The following is a 21,811-nucleotide window of genomic DNA, read 5'->3' as shown; positions in this document are numbered from 1 at the left end:
CTTAGGCTGAATTGTCTTAGTGCTGATATGCCCTTTAAGTCCCACTGATTCATTGTTTGGAAAGCAGAGGCTGTTATTGTTGTCTTGCATAACAGCTTTGAAGCTTTTGGTTTACTCCCTGGCTTTGCTAGATTTCTCATTTGTTTTTCTCTATCTGTCTACAAACAGTTGTCCTTCCTCCTTCCGTCTTTTAAGCATGCTGCAATAGCTGTGCCTCCCGCAGTGGCCATCTTTGCCTTTGTGTGCATGGGGGACTTTTATTAACTAATCTGGGCAAACTAATTGTTCCATGTTCAGTACTTCCGTACCCATCTTCCTTCCCCAAGCACTTGTCAACAGCTTCTTTATATAAGCCAGTGATGCAATTTCATGACTATGAGTGCTGGCAGAACCGAGGTGGAAGCTATGACATCTCTGTGAATGATGGTAAACAGAATGGGAAGTTTGGAAGCCCTTCCAGGTTCTGGAGTAAAGCAGTTTGGTTTGGTGATCCACCAGAAGGCAGAGGGCTCTACTGTGTTTCAGGGCAACCCTGGGGATATCAGCTGGTCTGAACAAGTATTTACATATTTTGCCTGAATAAGAGGGACAATAAAAGAACATCTTGTTTTCTATTATTCTAGCAGTGATTGACAGTGCTCTTTAAAAAGCTTTTTTCAGGTTTTTTCAGTTGCTGAGCACTATCTTGTTTTGTTTGAGATTTTGTTTTATTCAGTGAGGGGAGGGGTGAGAATGACTACTTGAAAGACTGCAGTGTAGGCAAATTCAAATACTTCCTCTTGTTCTGGATTGTTGAATGCCTTGTATAAGTTGGTGACATATGGAACAAAAATTTATAGTAATTGCATCTGTTTAAGAGCAATATTTATATTGCTAGAAGTACCGATATCTTTCCATTCAAAGCACTAAGTTTTACAGAAAGCCTAGTAATGTTTTGAAGGGTTAGTTTTACTCTTAATTCATTATTTCATTTTGATAAAAGTAAGATGTATGCTACATGATCAAATTTAAAATCTGGTGTATCAACTTGAAGTTAAAAATCTTTGGCTTCGGTAAATTGTTATGCTTTAGCAAACTGAAAGTAGTCGTGGTGACTTACAGCATGTGAGAATCTGACCTTAACTCTTCAGACTGTGTAGTCAGATGTAGTTGTAGCACAGTTTCAGCAGTAATGCTCTCTTTACTGGAGCTACTGAAAATGAAAATTACTGGAAGTGTTGAAAAGAAATTCAATAGTCTCTGCTGAAATGAATTACCCCTCTGGAGTAAATGGTAAGAGCCATTATTCTCTCTGTAGTACCTGTTGCATTTAAAACATAGCCATGCTTGTTTTAAAGCACGAGGCTTGAAACTGCACTGCACATCCTTTTGCCCTGAGGAAACTGCTGCCAAGCTTCATTTTTTGCCAAGGTTGCTGCTCTGTTGCACCAGGCAAGTGGTAAGGTAAAAAATGCCTATGCTGTTACCTTTCCAGGGGGTCCACTGAATCCCAGCAGTTCTCTGGAGAACAAAAACTAAATCCTTCCCTTGGTGCTTGTCACTCTGGAGTTGGCAGCCATGACACAATTGTCTCTTGGAACTATCTGCTAGAAGTGCAGGCTTTGGCCAAAGCTACCTCAAGGTACATGTCCTTTTGCCACCTGTGAAAAGCTGGACTTCTTGTGTACACGTTTCTAGACTTCTCGTGTACCCTTTTGTGGCAATCAGAGTTTGGGGCAGTTGTGGCTTGTTGCAGTCTCATTACAGCTAAGTCTGTAAATGTGTGGTGGGAAGCGTTAAGGGGCATGGTCCTGTCTTCTCAAAGAGCTGTCAGTCTTTGATTGGCAGAAAACATTGTTTCTTGCAGCTGGGACTTGTTCAGATGATAAAAGGGCCTGACTACAGATGAGTTTCATTTGATGTGTGAAGTACAGTACAGGGTTGAAGGCTTCATGGAAAAGGAAGATAGAGATTCTTGGGGTGTGGAAGTTTACTTAGTTTACTTGTGAGTACAGAGAGACACTTCAGAGTAGGAGTTAAGTTACACTTTAGATACTTGATGAGGACTTTGTCCATGTTTCTCCATCCTTTGCTTCATTTTTTTTTTTAATAGCCTTTTAAAGATAATGTATTTAGAAAGAGATAATCTATAATGCTTGCAGACATCTGTTGTTGAAAAAACCACAAATTGTTCAGTATTTAATCTGGTAGAAACTTTGTTTTATTTCATCCTATAAGATTTTCATATGCTTAGGAAGATACAAACAACATTCCCCTGGCCACCCAAATTGAGTGCCAGAGTAAGTTGGTAACCATAACCACAGCCTTTTCTTAGCCTTGCTTTTCTGAGCATCTCAGTAGAAAACAGATACAAACAAAGATATTGTGCATGGAAGGTTCCCCCTGGAACTGAAAGTTGGCATTCACAATGTGTAAAATGCTAAAATAAAAACACACTGACTGCGTGCCTGGTTCTGGGTGTCAGATAAAAGCAATAGAGGGAAGCAATGAACTCAGTCAAGGCTGCGCATGGGTTTGTGGCAGTGTGGGGGATTGTGCTACACAGCTCTTCCATTAACAGTCCACAACCTCCTCTATAAAGGCCAGTAGTGAGATCAGAGCTCACGCTGACACCAGCTGGATTACAGAAGTATATTTCAGTCTATGATTTTATTGCTTGGGGTGGTAGAATGTAAAGTGATGGTTATGAAGGGAAGGAAAAGTTCTCTTACAGGCTGCTGGGTCTTTAGTCAGCTTTTACAGATAGGCAGGAAAGGATCTTAGAGTTGTAATGATGCATCCAGGGAAATATGTCCTCATTGTGTAATTGTCAAAAAAAGGCAACTTGAATGCTGGACGTTATTAGGAAAAGACTGGAGAGGAGTGGCACAAAAGCCACCTCTGTGCCACAGTATAAAATCAGCTCTCTGTGCAATGACTGAGCTGCTGCAGAGTCTATAGGTGATGCAGCATTAGATCCTGAATGTGACATTTTCCTTTCTCTATTTTATTTTAGTCCCCTTGTAATTCTTTCATGTAATCTATGTACATTTATAGGGCTTTTTGTAGAGGACTGTAGAGATTTTCCATTCATGTAATACTCCTACATATATCAGGCCATCCGTTCTAGTAAACTCTCAAAGACGGGGCCTTCTTCCAAGTCTTACATTTAACAAGATGCCTCAGAGAATTACTGCATTTAATTTAGTTGTATTTATATTGACATTAATAAGCTGGGTATGTTCTTTAATGCATTGCACTTAAATTTTTCCAAAAAAATGAAAAATCTAGTGTGCTCTTATACCTGGGAAAAAGAATTCTGAGTTTCTAAGCTATTTGTTACTGATTTAATGTTTTGTTTCAAAAACAAGAATAAGCCCTTTAGTCAACTAGGTCATTCAGTAATCTGTAACCTTTGTTAAAAGATTAGAAGAAACTTGGCAGGCACTTGCTGGGAGTTGAAGTTGGTGAAAGTGAGCAGAATTCAAGCAGGTTATGGCAGTCACAAATAATGCCAAGCAAAATGAAATTACTATTTGCCAAGTTGCCCAGGCAATACTGAGGAGCTGTGGTGGTGTCACTTTATGTCAGAATATGACACGTTCCCTTGTGGTGGCTCTGTGACAGGCCGTGCCAGTTGGCCGAAGCAGTGTGTTGTTTCCTGTGAGCTAGTGGAGTTTGCTGTGTGTCAGCGCCTGCAGGGTGTGCTTGGAGAGAGTGCTCGGCTGCAGGAACTCCTCTTTATCTTCCAGGGCAGGAGCTGTCTCTTTTTGGGAGTCATCGGCCTGACCCGTGGCAACAATGTTGATGGCTCCAGTGCTCTCATAACAAGCTGCAGAGCCCCAGAATGGTGGCAGCCTGCAGTGGGGACAGCAGGAGGGAATTGCTGCAAGAAGCAGATTGTTACTGCTGCTTGTAGCACTGGAGCAAGTTCATTGAGAAATAAAAACCTGAGGCAGAGGGGGCAGGAGGTGACTGGCAGGAAAACAATCCAGACAATGGAGAGTTGGAGGAGGAGCTGGAAATTGCTTTGTAAGTGCTTTTGTTAAGCTCAAAACGAGTGCTCTCTCTGGGTAGATCCATGATAAGTCTTGTATTGAGCTGATCACACTTCCAGGAGAGTATCAAATCCATTTTGTTCTTGTGTTGATATTCCTTTTTCCTCCCTGGAAAGCAATTTGATAGTTCTACTTATAAAAATGTTTAGCAAATGCAAAGTTAGGCTTCAGTGTTAAAGATAAAAGAAAAAATAAATAAAACTAACATGTTAAAATACAAATATACAAATAAATTTGTGTTTGAAAAACACCAAAACTGAATTATGGTGAGTATTTTCCCAAAGTGGAAATTTTTAACTCCTTCTACACTTTTCCTCAGGACTAAAGCAGTCTTTTCAAAAGGGGGAGAAGATTATGTGTTGTATCTGGTATTTCATGAGCAGTTCTCACCCAGATACCATTTGTGTGGGACACATACACATAGCTAGAGTCCCTACACGACATAATTCACTGTTTTCTTTTTCCTGCTTTTGGATTCTGCTTTGAAGTCTGTCCTGAGGACAGGGAGGAAAAGGCTTATGTGGAAAAAGTGTGACGTATTGGAGAGTATAAACAGCCATCAATTTTTTAGGAAGTGCTACACAGCTCATGAGTTACAGTGATTCCCAGCTTTTATGTCCTGCCTTGCTGGGGAGGTCTGGAGAGAGATGTTTTCTGTTTCTTTTCAAGTGTATGTTGGAGAGCTGCTGGTTGTACGTTCCATGAGTTGCCATGTGTACACGTCCTTTATTAGAACACCAAGTCAAAGAATGTGGTAGGAAAAGTGGCCCAGGAAGTGATGGCTTATGGGCAGAGCCTGCTGTAAAGCCAGATCTCATGCTCCATGTGGACAGGGAGCACCACTGTGATGCGCAATGGCCAAATGGCTTCTTGTTGAGCATTGGCAATACCTAATTTTTCACAAGAAGGAAGTAATTTATAGTCTGAATAGCAGAAGGCCTCAAGGTAAACTTATCAAATATGGCTGGTGCTGTATGCCTGACAAGGTGTTTGGAGAAACTACATAAAGCCCCCTAAACCTTTAAGTAGAGGTTTTGTACAGTGTCTGAAAGCTGCAATTGAAATTGCTGTATTTTGACTTAGCCCATAGATGTGTCAGCTTGTAGCTCATCACTGAGTTTGTATGGATCAAGAAAGCTTCATCCTTTAAAGAGATTATCCTGTCCTCTTCCTTTAAATGCTTTTTCCTCAGAATTCTGCGTTTTGTCTACTGGAACTTCACACACAGTGTCTTCTGCCTTGTTTTTCCTAATGAAAGGTCACCCCTTAAAATCCACAAAACTTCTCCTAACTGTCAGAATTTAAGACTTAATTAAAACTCTCAGGGACTATTGACATGAATGTAGGATTTGTGCTCCGCACCCGGCCCCCCCCCCCCCACTGCCCCAATATTGTTAATGCTTCTGTTTGCTGCTAATTTGGGTTTATTTCTTTCTGTATGGAATGTGCAAAATAAGAACAAAATGGTGACTTGTAGGAGTAATTCCACCCCCTGAGGAATGTGACAAGCAGAGGAGGAGTTGTATGAGTAGCTCCTGAAAAACATGTGAAAATCTTTCACTGAGAATGTCAACTTCTGTGTTTCGGCACTGCTTATCTCATGCTTATTCCTTAGTTTGATTATTTGCAAATGCTTCAATTTTCTGCCTGGCATTTTAGGAAACTAATTCTTTTCTGTGATGTTTCTTCTGTATACACTCAAACAGTTAAAACTTTTTAATGGTTTTAATTTTGACAACCAGGCAGAAACACCAATTAATGTAGTGGTTTCATGATCACTAAATTCTGGTTTTAGTACTCATTCTTTTTCTGTGGGAGAGAGACTAGGAGAAAAACAAAGGTGGCTCAAGCTTAAAAATGAACAACTAGTTTTATTAACACACACTAAAAGAATAGAAAAAGAAAGTTGGGAAAAAACTAAAACAAAACGGAATGAAACTCCAAAAACACTCTTCCCTCCCCTTACAAACTGTTCACTTTCCTACAAAACAACATAAAGAGACAAAACTTGTAACTTTCAGTCAGTTTCACTATCTGACAATAGTCTTTCATCAATTCTTTAGGGGAAGAGTCTCTCGTAGAGTCATGGATCCCACTGACAACCTAGAACAGTTCTCTTGTGGGTTTTAAACTGTCACAAAAACAACTGCCCAGAGAAACCTGCCTTTGTGACCCTCCCAGGAGCAGGTTCCCAAGCTGCTTATGGGTCATGGGTCTTAGACTTTTGCATACTGGGGTGTCACCTTTTAAAGATGAATAACTCCAAAGCAAAGGATTCTTCACCTCAAGGTACAGAGATATCTTCTCACTTCTTCACTGGCACAGAGGGCTTCTCATCTTTATCTCTGTTCAAGCATCTTATAGGATTAATATTACTTAGTCCATCACAAACACCTTTGCTCAAATCCACACACAAATTTAAACAATCATCTCCCCAAATGCTTATCTTTCCCATGATTTAAAGGAATGATCTAAGTATAGAGTTCATTTCCATGGCTCAAGTAAGACTGGAACAACCAGCTCTTCAACCCTCTGTCCCAGTAGTCTTTTCACTCTTGCTCTACTGACTTCATGCTGTTTCTTCTTTATTTTCACTCTGTCTCTTTCTTTTCTCTCTCAGAGAAGGGCCAAGCTCTGGAAGCTTCATGTTGCCAGGAAAGGGTTAAATCTGCTCGGAGTCTCTTCTCTCATGGTGTTAGATGTTCAAGGCTGCGCTGCTGAGGGAGGAAGAACTCACACAGAAACATCAGAGATCAGAGCACCCGGGCAGTCTGGAATAAAAAAAAAACCCAAGCAGGATTATGAATACATTTTTGGTCTACTCCTCAGTGTAAATTGGGGTGACCTCAGCCTAAATGGTGCCCATAGCTCTTATCAGAGGCCTGGCAGAGATCTCTCCCTGCCCCAGGGAAGTTTAGAGAAAGTAGTTGTTGTAAAGCAGCAACCTCTCCTTCCCCCCACCACCCGGGAGCCGATGGAATCCGGCCAGGCCTCAGGCCGGCTCCTCCCAAAAAGGGGGAGCAGCAGGCCCAACTCGATGTTACCTGTCTCTCTCTGGCCAAAGGAAAGAAGGAAAAAGACCCACCTACAGGAAATCAAGGGGTTTTATATGGTACTTCCCAAAGCTGTAGCCAACAATTTTCAGTGGTCAGAACAGATGCCAATATTCCGATTAACCCTCTGATAGGTCCTTGTCCTTTCTAAGGCAATTCCCAGGTCCTGACCCAGAGAGTCATTCTACATCTCTCTGTAACTAAAAAACCAAACTGTACTAACCCATGACAAACCTTTATGCACCTTCCCATTTTACTCATCTGAAACATTCTTTCACTCTTTGGTTTTACTGCTTCTCTGAAGTTGCTAACTTAGTACGTTTTTCTGTGTCACGAGATGTTTCCTTATCTGAACCACATGTTACTGGCTTTATGCAGGACTGTGTTTTGCTGGGTTTGTCAGTGCAAAGAGAAAATTACGGTATCTCACAGTGACTTGGGTTGTCTAAATAAGTAGAGAACTTCTCTCAAGGTCCATGGGAGGATCATCTCTTCCATCAACTGGTTGTCTGAATTCTGTGAGATGTTGGGGTAGGGCTCAGTTAACTTGTGCATTGAGTATCTGTGCACTTAAATCTAATAACCACTTGGAGAGGGTGGTCTTGCAGATTTCATTTGCCTGCTGCATCTTGCAGATCATAAAATTCCTGTGATCAATCTGCACCACCATGCTCACTGCTTTCCTTTCTACCCAGTCTGCTTCTGAACTAGAAAAGTGAGGGAAAACAATGTCATTTCACTGCTGATTCCTCCTTGGCTATCTCTTACCTCTTTAGGAAGTTCTTGACATCTGCCTTTTTATATCTGAAGTTTCATACTCTGCTTTTCATGGGTAAGAGCCATGAGAACCTTTGTCATGACACTTCTGCCTTCAGAGGGTATTTCCCCTCACCCAGCCAGGTCGGATAAACTTTGGCACTCTGAGACAGTGATAAGGTCCCCTGAATAAGTGGCTGAGGCAGATGTCTTAAGGGTGTGAATGGCAAATTTCAGACTATAGGTGGTAATGGGCAGGTGGCCTTTGAGCTTTTTCACCTGTAGCTTCTACAGACCTGCTCTTACTGCAAGTAGGTGACCCTGCTAAGAACATCAGTAGAAATACTGCTGACACGTAAAGAAGGAGCAAGTTTAATTATGTCATCGTTATATTACCACTATATCCATGTTGAGATAAGGCATCAGTGATGAGGATTCACCAGTACTCTGTGTGGGCTCATACCAGTTTTCTGGAGCAGGAGATGCAACTTTCCTCTGCCTGGATAATGACTTTGCTTTCTTTGGTCTTCTCTGCACTGATAGGCAGTGTGCTCCTCTCCACCACAGAGATCACCTCCAAATCTGTTAAGTAACTGCATTTGCGGCTGCAAGAATCCAGTTTATCATCCTTCCTTTGACTGTTTCCTTCCCTAAACTGTCCCATTTGTCTGGAAACAGCCATAAACCTTAGAGATGCATGTAACATTTCATAGCACCCAGCAGAATATTTGGTTCTGCTCCTTCCTACTTTATTTCATCAGTGCAGTAATCATTCCGGGTTCAACCATGGATGATGAATAACATGTTTGAACATAGTAGTGATTTGCAGTGATTCTTTTTCTGACTTGCAGATTAAAAAAAAAAAAAGTGCTTACTGCTCATATTATGATGAGTGCTGAGAGGAAAGGTGTCATCCTTCTTGTGCTACCAAAAGGAAAATTTACTTTGTTTGGGCTGGCAATAAGCTGTTTAGAGAAGTGGACTTGGAGTTTAATGCTTCAATTGGCCTGGGAGAAGCAGTGTTGTGCAATCAAAAGTCAAAAGAGCTGGAGGAAGGGGAGGAGATGAATTTGATTACTTTTGGTGGCACTAGTGCATACAGTCAGTGGCAACAAGGGACTGCAAATGGGAAGTTTGAAGCACTTGGGCCTGTCAGATACTTGTGAAACTTAGGAAAGAAGGGATGGGAAAACCTCTTGTGTACAACAACAGTTGCTGCTGGCAAGTGGTCTACTGCCCTGGTGCTGGGAGAGGTCAGGGCTTCTACTCAAGAGGTCATGATCTGAGCATCTGCAACAAGGCTTTAAGTTTGAACTCGTGGAGACTAAGTCTGAAAGAAAGAGGACTCTAAATCCTTAGCTGCATGGCTTATTAGTTCCTAATTAATCAGAGGTAATGGGAATGAAACAAAGAATCCCTTGTTTTCTTCACACAGCTTAATGTAATGCAAATTCATAATAAGAATCTGTGGAAAATATCTCCTCCATGAGAAATTATCTTTTAAAACACTATCATTCTTGAAAGCATGCTTTTTAGAGCTTGGATGGAATTATAAACCTGTAATAAAAGAAATAGTAGAATAGAATAGAAAATACTCTTGACTTTCAAAGCTGTTGATAATTAGTGACCTTGAATTTTGTCTCATTCATCCATTACACTCAGTTTGTAACAATACTTTGTTTTCTCATACGTTTAGACATTTATACATGCACTAGCTTGTAGAATAATTCACTTGCAAACATGTCCTTCTAGTTTGGCAACATCAAGGAGCTGTTTTGCACTGTTTAAAACTTCTTTTGAAATTTAAGAACTCATTTTGAGGCTCATGGAGAGAGAGAGAGAGAGTGTGGGAGGACATGACTTGCGGTAGGCTTGTATTGTTCTGGAATAAACTCTCCTTCCTTCTCCATTGCCAGCATCTTAGTAGCAAAACAGCTTGGAGCTTGTGCACTGCTCAGTTGTGTACATTCTCAAACCTAGGGGACAGCAAATGTGTTTAAAAATATGTATTCCTAATTGTATTTGACTCAATTTTGGGGTTTGTTTGTTTGTGTTTCTTAAAGTGCCTTGCTTGTGAAGAGTTACTCACAGTTCTTATTTTATTTCCACAGTTTGCAACTTCATGTCACATGAAAAGTGCCTCAAGAATGTCAAGATACCATGCTCATGTATTGCTCCCAGCCTTGTAAGGGTGAGTAAAGAGATACTAGCTTGTCTCTTTTTTGGGATAATACCACACATTTATCACTAATGAACGTGGTGCTGTATAGCTGTAGGTTTTTTTAATATTGTAATGCAAAAATTGTATTAATCATCACTGAAGCTTTTATAGCTGCACATAGGCAAAGCTACACTTCCTTTGAAAATTCTGATATGAGCAACTGTAGATAGACTGTCTTTGAAGACTAGTTATTTGCATTCTTTAAACATTACTAGAGGTTCTTACTGTGTGTCATTACCTGGAAATCTCGCAATATTGGAGGGACTGACTGATGAAAACTGCACCATGTCTCATAAAGATGAACTGTCTATATCATAATTTTTTTTTACAGCTATTACATATTAAGCTTCTCTGCCTAGCTAAGGAGCTGTTTGTCTTCTACTGATTGCTGCATCTTAAGAAGCTTCATGTTTATTGTGTCTAGAGAATAAAATTGTTGCATTATAGGATTTGAAAGCCAAAAAAAAAGAGGGCAGGACTTCAATTCATTACAGTAGTTCAAAATTGATTTTGGTAAGTAATAAAGTACTTGATTTCAGATGGCTTGTGACCTTCTCCCACAAGACTTTATGTCTAAGAGGTTGATTCAAAGGGTGTGAAACATGAATCAACTTGACAGAAGATAATAGGATGCAACTAAGGTATTAAGAAGAAGAGAGTAAGGTATTAGGGTATTAAGAGAAAACAAAGTGTGTTATCCACTTGGGAAGGATGACAGAAGAGGAACAAAAGGGGAGAAGGACATAAGAAATTCACTAGAGAAGTAGTAAAACACTACAAATACCTTAAGGAGCCACAGGCAAAAGTTAAATGAGACATGGCTGTAAAATCAGTCATGTTCAGTACATACCTTGCTGACTCAAAGCACATTTATGGGAATCTGTTGTGGAGACCTATGAAGGGGAGCTGATTCCCTTCTTATTGTAATAAAATGTTTTACAAGTTCCTTTTTGTTCTGGAATACTGTGTAGGGGGTAAGATATGGAAGTTTGAAAACAATATTCAATTTGAATTACAGGAACTGGATGGGGAGAAATCACCCATTGTTTTTTCTTCAGTATGCTTTGTCTAGGTGATAAAGCTGCTAGGCTTTGCCAACACAAACCTTTGCTTTTTCCCTTTTTTCCTTTTCTTCTTTCCTTACATACCTTTCATCTTGAGAAGTGTCAAAAAGATGTCTAATACATAGAAATTTGCCAGTGAAACACTATGAAATACTGCTGTAAGTCTTAGAACCTTTGGTAAAGGGGCATGTAGGTAGTGAGAAATGCTTTTACTAAGAATTAGTCTTCTGCTGTTTCAGTATGCTCCAATCAGTTGTTGTAGCAAAAGTAATGGTGAGTCAGATGATACAGGTATCTACAAGGGCCTTTAGGGGGATGGCAAAAATCCAGCTGGAGAACAGTAATTTTATTCAGAGTGTGGGTGTTTAAAACATTTATGATGGCTTCTTTTGTGGATTTTCTCTAAATTTAATTCATTGTTCAAAATAGTATTTGTCCCTTTGCTTTTATATGGTAAAAATCCTCCATTTAATCTTACTAATGTCCCCATTTGCATCAGTTGTAGACGTCAGTGTAATTCTTTTCTCTCTTGTCAGTCCCTGTAATCTATCTGCCCCAAAACAAAATTTTTATCTTGTGATTTATCTGTAAACAATAAACACAAACTGTCCTGCACAGGGAGGATAGTTATTTGATGGTGTTGTCAGTCTTTGAAACTGTTTGCAGTTCAGCATTGCTGTGTTTAGCTGCAAAGAGTCTTCTGTGTTTTCTGTCTTGAGCTGTAATGATTTTATTTTGAAAACTCTGGATTGTACTGTTCCTTCTGGAGAGTCATGTCCTCCTTGACATGGTCATCCAATTTGCATTAATCCTGATCAGCTGTACAAGTGAAGTCTGCCATATGGGAAACGTCGTTTTGCATGCAGGCTCTGTCAAAGCAAATACCAGACTTGGCATTTGCGTAAAAATATAACAGAGCAAAAAACAAATGACAGCCATTTATACAATTTGTGGAAAGTTTATTTTCTTAATCTCTCCTTTCAGATTATTTATTTATTAAAAGATCTGACGTAGGAGGGAACACTGGTGGGATTTTTTTCTGATAGTTCTTTCAGCTATGTCAATATTCAGTGTATTTCAGAAATGAGACTTTTTTTTTTTTTTTTTTTGCTAGCCTGGATTTCATCTAGAGAAGATGGCAATTGTTAAAGCTCATCAGAATGTGTGTCATTTGATACTAAGTCAACTCATCAGAGAATAATTTTTCAGCAGATGTTTGGTGGAAACTTTTATTCCTGACAGTAGGGTTTCCTTCCCAGGGTCAAGTAAAGGCCCACAGAGTCACAAGCATGCCATAACTGCATGCAGCCTCAGATCATTCTTGATTAATTCATTCTTAAGGCTGACCTATGAATTTTTTTCTCTATTGTAAATCACTATCACCTGCATTTAGTATTCCAGAGGGGGTTCAGGTCATGATGTTTCCAAACAAGCCTTCATAGATCAGTCTCCTGAAAAGTTTGCAGGGCATATGATTTGTTCCAATGATAAGGTCTCAGCAACTTTTTTTCATATTCAAACTCTCTCTTTCCTACATTCCCATAAGTATTTACCTACTTTGCAGTACAAGTTTAAAAAAAAAAAAAAAAAAAAAGGGAGGAAAGGAGGACAAAAAATAATCCACACCAACACAAAACAAAATAACAGTAAAAAAAATACCACCTTCTTGGGGTGAAATGTAAAGTTTTGTTTCCCCTTGTTAGGTTGGAATTGAAGGTGTATTACAGCTTTGTAGAAGCGTGTGTGTATTTTCTATATAACTGTTCTTGAAAACTAAATTGAAATGAGACCACATGAAGAATGATTTTGTGATGCTCAGCATTTGCTATGCTTATTTTTCCTTGTCGGTGTGTTGGTGCATTGCTCTAACGGTTTCTAGACTTTTCCATTTTAAGAAGGTTTTAAAATCCGCTCATATGTGCTCTTGTTCTTAAAGCCAGGTTATCTAGAATGGAAAAATGCTAGTCTAGGTTATCAGCTTCTGAATCTTTTTGTGCTAAAAATAAAACTTCCCTTTGTAAGGAAAAGTGCTGCATTCATGGGCTGGTAAGGCTGTGGTGCTTGCAGGGGTCTCTGCTCTTGTCCTTGTCTGCTGAGCTCAGTCTCTTCCTCTGGTTGCTGGGTTCAGCTGTGTGCAGTGTGGTTGGGTCAGTAAGTATGATCTGCAGGTAGAACATCTTTCTGGGACAGCCCACAGCAATGGGATGAGGTGTAGTGGTTTTAAACTAAAAGTGGATGCATTCTGACTAGATTTAAGGAAGGAATTTTTACAATAAGGGTGGTGAAATACTGTTACATGTTGCTCAGAGATGTGGTAGATGCCCCATCCCTGGAAGTCTTCAAGTCCAGGTTGGACAGGGCTCTGAGCAACCTGATCTAATTGAAGGTGTCCCTGCTTTCTGCATGTGAGTTTGGACTAGGTGACCTTTAAAGGTTCCCTTCCAACCCAGGCTGTTCTGTGACTCTGATTTTGTCTGGTCCCTTGCTAGGCAGCACTGACCACCCTCTATCAAGAATGTCTCCAGCACTTGACCATGCTTGTGCTGCTTAAGCAAGGCAGTTGCTTGGGGACAGTCACATGGCATAATTTGGAATCCAAAGAGGGTTAAAACTGCTTGCTGATAATCTTGGCACTGCACCGAAGTTTTCTCCCTTTTCTCCTAGAGGTGGAACCTCAGGGTTTAAGGGAAGGAAGGGCTAGCTCCTCCTAGTTCGTAAACTCAAGAGAGCTTATTATGCTCTCTTGAAACTTGATCTGAGCTCCCAGATGAGCTCTGCAGCTATATCAGTGACTCTTCAGTTTCAGGAGCATTATGGTATGTCACTGTGTTTGTTTTAATTCTTAATCTTTGTCTTGATAAAAGGATATGGACATTGACTTCCTCTGTAGCAATAAAAGCAAGGAGTGACTTTTGCATATAATTTTTTCTTTACAAAACAAAAAATACTTGGCCAAGCAACTCTTAATTGCAGTGGAAAGCTTTTACACAAGCCTTACTTTTGAGTAGAAGTATCATATAAATCTTGAAATAGTATGGGATGCATTATCCATTGCAAAGGGTCCTTGAGACCTTGGAGCATATAAGGCCAAATGTACTGTCGCAGAGATCTGTAGGATGAAGAAAAGTAATCCTGGATATAGTGGGATAGCATATAGATGTGTGCTTTATTCCCTTACATTAGTCCCAACTAAAATTTTGATAATTAAGTATTTGATTTTGTCTCTCCTGTCCTATTATGTATTGAGACACCATTTACCTTTGTATTCTTATTTCATTTCAGAACTACCACATGGAATGCATGCTTAAATTGCCTATAAGCACCAGCTAATAAATCAAGTGCTCAGAGCAAGAATGTCAGTTTGGACACAAGTGAACAGTAGTTGATAGGCATTGTCCGTAAAAGGTGAAAGAAATAGAGGATATTCCAGAGCACACCGTGTATTCAAGTTGCAGAAATATTTTGCCACTAAATAAGAGGTTTCAAACAAATCAAAGTGCTATTTGTGATTACTGAGTAATAAGGAAGAAATTGAAAATGTGTCAGTAAGGGCAAAGGTTGAATCACAAAGTTGTTGGCTTCTCTCAGAGAAGGTATAGTCTAGGCCTAGACAGAACAGTCATGGGGTGTAGTGAGGTGTGTTCACCATACCTACCTCCCTAGAGCAAAGATTCCTGGTGGTGGAGTGAACATTAGAAACTTTAGATAGGGACGTGCTTCTACACTTAAACATCCATACATGTTTCTGTTTCAGAAACACCATTTTAATTTTTATCAGCAAATTTTTTGGCCGTGTGTTGGGAGCAGTCTTTGAGAATGACCGTGTGACTGCCCTTGTGGGTGTCCGATGAAGATGGTTGCTTCCTAGCATCTTGTGCTTTTACTTAAAATGCAGCAGTGTTTTTGAACTCCAAGCTAGTGATCTTAAGTTAAAATCCTTTACTCAACCTTAGGAGGCTGTTGTTGAGAGTGTTAGTATCCTTCTTTCTGTGTACCCTTTCCTACCTGGAAGCTGTTCAGCCCCACACTGCTTTAGGTCCTGCCACTGTGGTTTCTTAATCTCTCCAGTATTTTTTACAAAGTCATGCCAAGTGCAAGTCACCCTGATGTGATGGAGAAGGAGATGCAAAATCATATCTAGAAATCATGCAAAATAATATCTAGACATAGGCCCAGGAAAAGTTTTTAGTAGGTAGTTCCTTTCTAAGACTCTCCAAGATGGCAGCTGTCACACTGGCATTTTGGTGTATCTGTGTATACTGCCCTTTGAAACTGGAAGGCTTTGCCTAATAACTCAAGATGAAGCTTTCTTCTGCCTGAGCTGATAGAAAAGAAATTGGTGCTGGGTGAAAAACAGGCCTTCCTGGAGCTGTATTTTTCACCCTGCTGAGGCATCCTGAAGGCTGCAGACCAGTAAGACAGCCTGGCCTGACACTATACACAAATCAGAGGGTCTGGAGGGTAGCTGGGATGCTCTGTACAAAGTGACTTCACCTTAGTGGAAGAGTACTTGAATTCATGATATACTGTTGGGCACATGCTTGATATCCTGTGACATTTCAGGATGAGGAACAATTTTAAAAGGCACTATCAAAAGAAAGCAATTCTATCCTTTGTTTTCCTTCCAAAGTGTTGATTTTAAAAGCAGTTTGTTGCTGTTCTTTTTGGTTAATGCAGAACTGGTGTGCACTTGCATAGGTCATACTGAAGGAGTTAGAATCTAAGTCTTATGTTTCTATAAGATTAAATTTTATTACTGGCTGATAGGAGCATTTAGAGATATGTATTACATTCTCTAATGCCTTGCATTCCTTAACAGATGGCAGGAAATAGAACAGGAACTAGGAATACCTTATCCCTGAGTGCAGAGTCATTCTGGAGATCATGCCATTATAATTTGTTACCATTATACTTTCTGTTGATATGCTTCTGATCAATATGGTAAGGGCACTTAGATGTAATTTAATGGTATTACAAGAAGAAATTTTCTGTATTTTTCTGTGGAAATCGATTTTTGTGGTTTTCATAAGGTAATTTAAGTAGATGGATTGGAAAAGCAGTTTTAAACTCTCATAAATTATTAACATTTTCTCTGTAGGCTACCTTATGCTTCTGTACTTTGCTGTACTGATGGAAGTAGATATAAGCTAGGCAATAACATGTAACATTCTGTATTCTTTCATGATGTCTCACTGGCTTTTCTAATCTGAGTTTTAAATATTATGTATATATATATATATATAAAAAAAATAGGTGCTTGCAACTTGTTCAGCAACCAAAATGTGTTGGGAGAAACATTATGTAATTGATGTGTTTGTTATGTTGTACTTGCTCTTTTACCTTTTCTCCTTTTCCATCTGACTCCCATTTTCCATCAGGCTCTGCATTGCTTTTATACCTGTCATCTTCCAAAACACGTTAGAAAGACCACTCACAATAAACAAAGTTTCTTTGGATTGATTTCTAAGAAACAAATTAAAGAAACTTTTCTTTCCCCGTTTTTTCCCCTTCTTCCCACCCCTCCCCCCCCCGCCCTTATCATATAAATCAGCAAGTTACTCCCTTCGTTTTGACAGTGACTTGAGACTTCAGACAGTTGTTACCATGGTCTGAACAGCTGAAGAATTTAGACTTGGTCTCCTTCCCTTGAGTTTTCTAGATAAGTACAGTCAGGCCCTGGATAAGTTTGCCTTCTCTCAAAGTCCTTTCTCACAATTTTTCCCAAAATAAACAATGTTTTTCACATGTTCTGTTTTTCAGCAGAACCCCTCTGTGACAATAATGAACAGCCTGCATTTCTAAGCTAGACTTAGGATAAAATAGACAGACTCCTGGCCAGAAGAGTCCCCTGTCTTTCAAACCTGGATTGTTGAGGGGTTTGGATGCTCATGCTGGGTGTCCAAAGCAGTTTGTTCACCACCTCATAGCTAAAGAAAGTCTCCCCTGTGTCTGATTTCAGGGGGGATTCTTCTCCCTTGGGTGGCTGCATGGTGCTTGAGGCTGTGGCAGGGGTAGGGCACTTAAAGATGACACTAGAAACCTGAAGGCAGGTTGGGATGTGCAGAAAAGCTTGCCTGAAGAAATCCCACCAGGGCTTTTCAGTACTCCTCACAGCTGTAATGTCTGGATTGGGTTGTACTCATATAGCCATTTCTTACCAACTTTCTGCACATAAATTCATTGTCCAGGATGAATTTTGTGCAAGTCGCCTTCTCCCAGCAAACTCTTTTTTTGGAGCAACTTGAGTGAGAAGACAGCTCTGGCACTTTACCTCCATGATAACTGAGTTGAGGTAACTTGTATGTCACTGTGCATACAAGTACAGTATGTACTTGAAGAGACTAGCAGGATGGACAGGGATTCCTTCTCTTGCAGAACTAGCAGGATGGGCAGGGATTATGAGCCTTGAACTTAAACTAGGATACTTTGATTAAAGCTTCTTAGGCTTTCCAGGATACTTTGCACACCCCACATCCCCCAAGGATATGTATTCTTTTTTGCGAACATACATTATATGACCAGAGTATTCTGATTTAAAAAAAAAAAAAAAGGCGAGTCAGCTATGAAGTTTGTCAGAGATGGAAGGCTGCAGAGAATGAAATTTTGGTTTGGGCTGGTAGGATATGGACCCGAAAAGAATGGTTTGTCTGTATGTTTAAATTCCCAAGTTGTACAAAAGGTTAAAACTTGAAGCTTTTGGAGGCAATGCTGTTATATATCATATTGGAGATATTGATATGAAATCTTTTATGTAGGCTGCCCAGCTTGGTGGGGAGCCTGGGATCCAAGTGGGCAGTTTCCTGGTCAATCAAGGGACCCAGGATTCCTCCAGAAAGTATGGTGTGCTAGGGCAGAGAGCTGGTGACTGATTCAGTGGTCAGTTGCTGTGCACTGTTCCGTTCATGTTTGGTAATGCAAGCATATTTCATCCCTCTCTTTGTCCTCTTTTATCTCCCAAAGCTTAATTCTGAGGAGCACTGGAGGAACCACATGCTTTGCAGTTTCAGGGTTACTGATTTTTCTTGATTAAAATTCCAGCACTGTTCTTTTCTCTTTGCATTGCATCTGGCAAAACTTTCTTACTTCTTTCATTGTTCACCTTGAATTACAGGATTGTTTGATGTAACTATCCCCATACTTTCTGAAGAAGAAAATTATTGTGGGAATTGGATGTTTATAACCGGAATCGACTCTTTGGGTCATCAAATTCTGTGTTCACAATATGTGTCAGATTTGCTGCTAATAGTTCTCAGGAAAACCTCAATATGCAAGGAGAAAAATTCAAATCCTAATGAATAACTTTGCAGGATTTTTTACCAGTATATCTGAGAGTAAAAGCTGCTATCTGTGACTGCATGTGTCTGATGTCATTATTTCCAAAATTCTACTGGGAATTAATAATTTCATTTGAAACCTAAATAATAATTCACCAGCTTTTACTAGAAATACAACCACAAGATAAATCTGATGTGTTCCTTATAGCAAGAAGGGCATGGGAAATGCATAATACTAAATACTAAATCACGGCAAACTTTTGTGGAACTCATTTGGATTCTAGGACTTCAAACATGTGGTTATGTTCCTTCCTTCTAGTGAATATCATTTTAGCAAAGCTGTGCATCTTGTAAGAAGAGTAGTCTCTAGAACAGGTATGAAGCTTAAGTATGTTTCTTCTTCTTTACTTTGCTTTTTTTCATCTGTTGTTGCTTTGGTACTATCACTTCCCATCTTCATTATTAATCACTAAGCAAAAAAATCCCAACAATCTAAGGTAAGTGAATAATAAGAAACACATTTGCCAAAACTGTTTGTACAGACAGCTCTTGCAAGAGAAAGTTTTAGTGTATCATTTTCAACTTACTGTCAAGAGGATAAAATTTTCAGCCTCAGTCTGGATGTTCTTCAGGAGCTGGATCTCTGCACCATTCAGGTTTTGAAGCTTTGGATAAGGCAGACCAACCAATCCCTTTGTCCTGATCAGCCAGTGGCCGGGCAGTATTCAGACAGGAAGTGAAAGGCATGTGAAGAGCACTGAACTGTAACAGCACTGAGATGTTAAAATCTGTCTTGTGTATGTCTTTAGGGTATTTTGTTTGCCTGTGCAGTAATTACTCTTTAATTGTCCTTGATTCAATTAAGAATGCTTAGAAGAACAACTGCCATTACAGGTAGGTCCCAAAGGAAGCCTTTGGATTCATGTTGTTGTGAATCATCAAGAAGCTAATCAGCATTTAAAAATACATACAGTACATAATTCCCAAGAATTTAAAAAACAGTTGCATTAAAGTATTTTATGTATATTTCTGAGTATGATTATTTTTTAAAGGATGATTCATCTGTCTATATATTCCTGTGCTTAGTTAAGTTTACGTTGTATATACTGTCCTATTGCAAGATAAAGCATCTTCTATGAATTTTAACTGACATTTTGGAAGTTGAAATTGATGATGTCTTATGCATTCTTCCTGGCAGGTTCCAGTTGCACACTGTTTTGGGCCTCCAGGACATTACAAAAGAAAGTTTTGCACTGTGTGCAGGAAGTCCCTAGAGTCACCTGCCTTTCGATGTGAAGGTAACTTAAACCCTACTTTTACACCTATCTGTGTGTCACCCAGTAACCTACAGTTTGCTTACACTGCATACCTCGAGTGCTTGAGAAATTTTTGGTTTATTTGTTATACATTCATTGGTCATGAGAAGGTGTACTTCAAACGAAGGAGTAATAAATCAATGACCTTCGATAGACCACAAACTTTGTCAAACCCATATGCTCTTTTCATCTTTCCACCAATTTACTTTGAGCAAGTCTGTGATGGTGTTCAATGGTGGTGTGCCCTGCCTGAGACGGGCAAAGAATGAGGAGCTATTATGGCGAAAGAAAGACATGTTGGGGTAATTTATTTTTGTTTTCAGTGGAAACTTTTGATATGAAGAATCATCAGGTATTCATGTTTCTAGAAAAGAATGCAGAATTTCCTGTGTTACTAGTCTCAGATATTGGTTACTTGTAATGAGGATGAGGTACTTTCAATGGAAAGGTATTTGAAAGTATTGTCAAAATAGTATTGCTCTGAGTATTCTAACATGGATTCTCTGAAAAAACAGTAATTAAAGAAATCACCAGATTTTTTATTTGAAATACATGTTGGCATGAGTACATGACTGACTTTGATGTAGGACAGCTTTTGTATTCTCCCTTGTCTTAAATGTCTCTTAGTTGTTTAGCTGAGTTGTGAGGTTAAATAGAATTTGCTGTTTCATAGGAACATTACCTCTGAACTACTTTAAAAAAACCCTAATGAATGAAGAACCAATTCTTCAGGGAAGTGAGTTGCTTCCAAAATTGCTGGTTTTTTAAAGATAATGTCTTGTTTAATATGATTTTTTAGGGGTATGTGTAGGGGAAGCAATCCTCTTTGATCAGAGCATTTAGACTTAGATGGCACAGTATTTCTGTTTCTGCTTTTGTCTGTTGAGTTGTATAATGGAGCCAAACTGACTAGGGAATATGTCACTTAGCATAGTCACCATGTGATGTGGCTGGGAGAGTTTGATAGAATGTTCAGTGGGCTACAAATACCACAGGCAATTTTCTAGTGATCTGTCTTAATAAGACTCAGAACCTGTGTGCCATGAGATAAACATAGAAATTTGAAAAGAAAATAGTTATCACTAGTTATCACCCTCTTAACTATTGCAAATAGCTTTAGTTTAGTGATCCAAATTAGTTAAAGCTTTCTAAACTTTGCTTTCATATTCTTACTCTCTTAATTCTACAGCAATTGCATTGAATCCTTTGCTATGGTTTTATACCAGACAGCAGCCAAGCACCACACACAGCCACTCCGTTCCTGCCACGCCAGTGGGATCAGGGAGAGAATTGGAAGGGTAAAAGCTGGAAAAGTCATGGGTTGAGTATAATAGGGATCACCAAAGTCACACACACACAAGCAGACAAAAACAAAGTCATTTTCTGTATTCCATGGCCAGGCAGGTGTTTCACATCTCCAGGACAGCAGACCCCCTCACAGTGCCTCACAGTGACTTGGGAAGACCAATGCCATCACTGCAAACGTCCCCTCCTTCCTCCTTCTTATGCCCAGCTTTAAATATTGAGCAGGGTGTTACATGGTCTGGAATGTCCCTTTGGCCAGTTTGAGTCACCTGCCCAGGCTGTTTCTCCTCTCAGCCTCCCCCAACTTCCTCCCCAGCATGGCAATATGAAAAGCAGAAAAAGCCTAGATTCTGTGTAAGCCCTGCTCAAGAATCTCTATATTATCAAAACCTGTGTGCAGCACAAATCCAAAACACAGACGCATTCTAGCCACTGTGAAGAAAATTAACTCTACCTCAGCCAAAACCAGCACACAAGTGTAAAGGAATATTTTTTTCAGATGTTTCTATTTAAGCGTTTGTAAACGTGAAACACATGAAATTGCATGTTGTGCATATTACAGATGCAAAGAATTATTTTTGTGGTTCGTTGAAGGTTCTGAATTGTTTACCTCACATGGATTTGACAGTTTTACTATCTTGTGTGGCGTGACTTGCTTGGTAGCCCTTTTTCTGAACACCTCCGAGTCTACAATTTGTTTCTCTGCTAATTTTTATAAATGTATCTTCAGAAGGGCAGCTGAAGTTCATAAAATGCATAAGATCCTTCCTTTATTCTTCAGAAAT

At 39.5% G+C, this 21,811-nt stretch overlaps 1 protein-coding gene across 1 annotated transcript in view; it reads left to right on the top strand.

Annotated features, from left to right (window-relative positions):
- DGKQ (diacylglycerol kinase theta) overlaps nt 1–21,811 on the top strand; it is a 97,605-nt gene that overhangs the window by 16,075 nt on the left and 59,719 nt on the right. Inside the window, exons 2-3 of the mRNA XM_040091014.1 lie at nt 9,958–10,037; nt 19,604–19,703. Coding sequence (XP_039946948.1) covers nt 9,958–10,037; nt 19,604–19,703 — 180 coding nt within the window. The remainder of the gene's footprint in view (nt 1–9,957; nt 10,038–19,603; nt 19,704–21,811) is intronic.

Source organism: Hirundo rustica, chromosome Z (assembly GCF_015227805.2).
Source record: "Hirundo rustica isolate bHirRus1 chromosome Z, bHirRus1.pri.v3, whole genome shotgun sequence".
Lineage (NCBI taxonomy): Eukaryota > Metazoa > Chordata > Aves > Passeriformes > Hirundinidae > Hirundo > Hirundo rustica.
The sequence above is the reverse complement of the archived record's forward strand: the minus strand, read 5'-3'. Positions and strand labels throughout refer to the sequence as shown.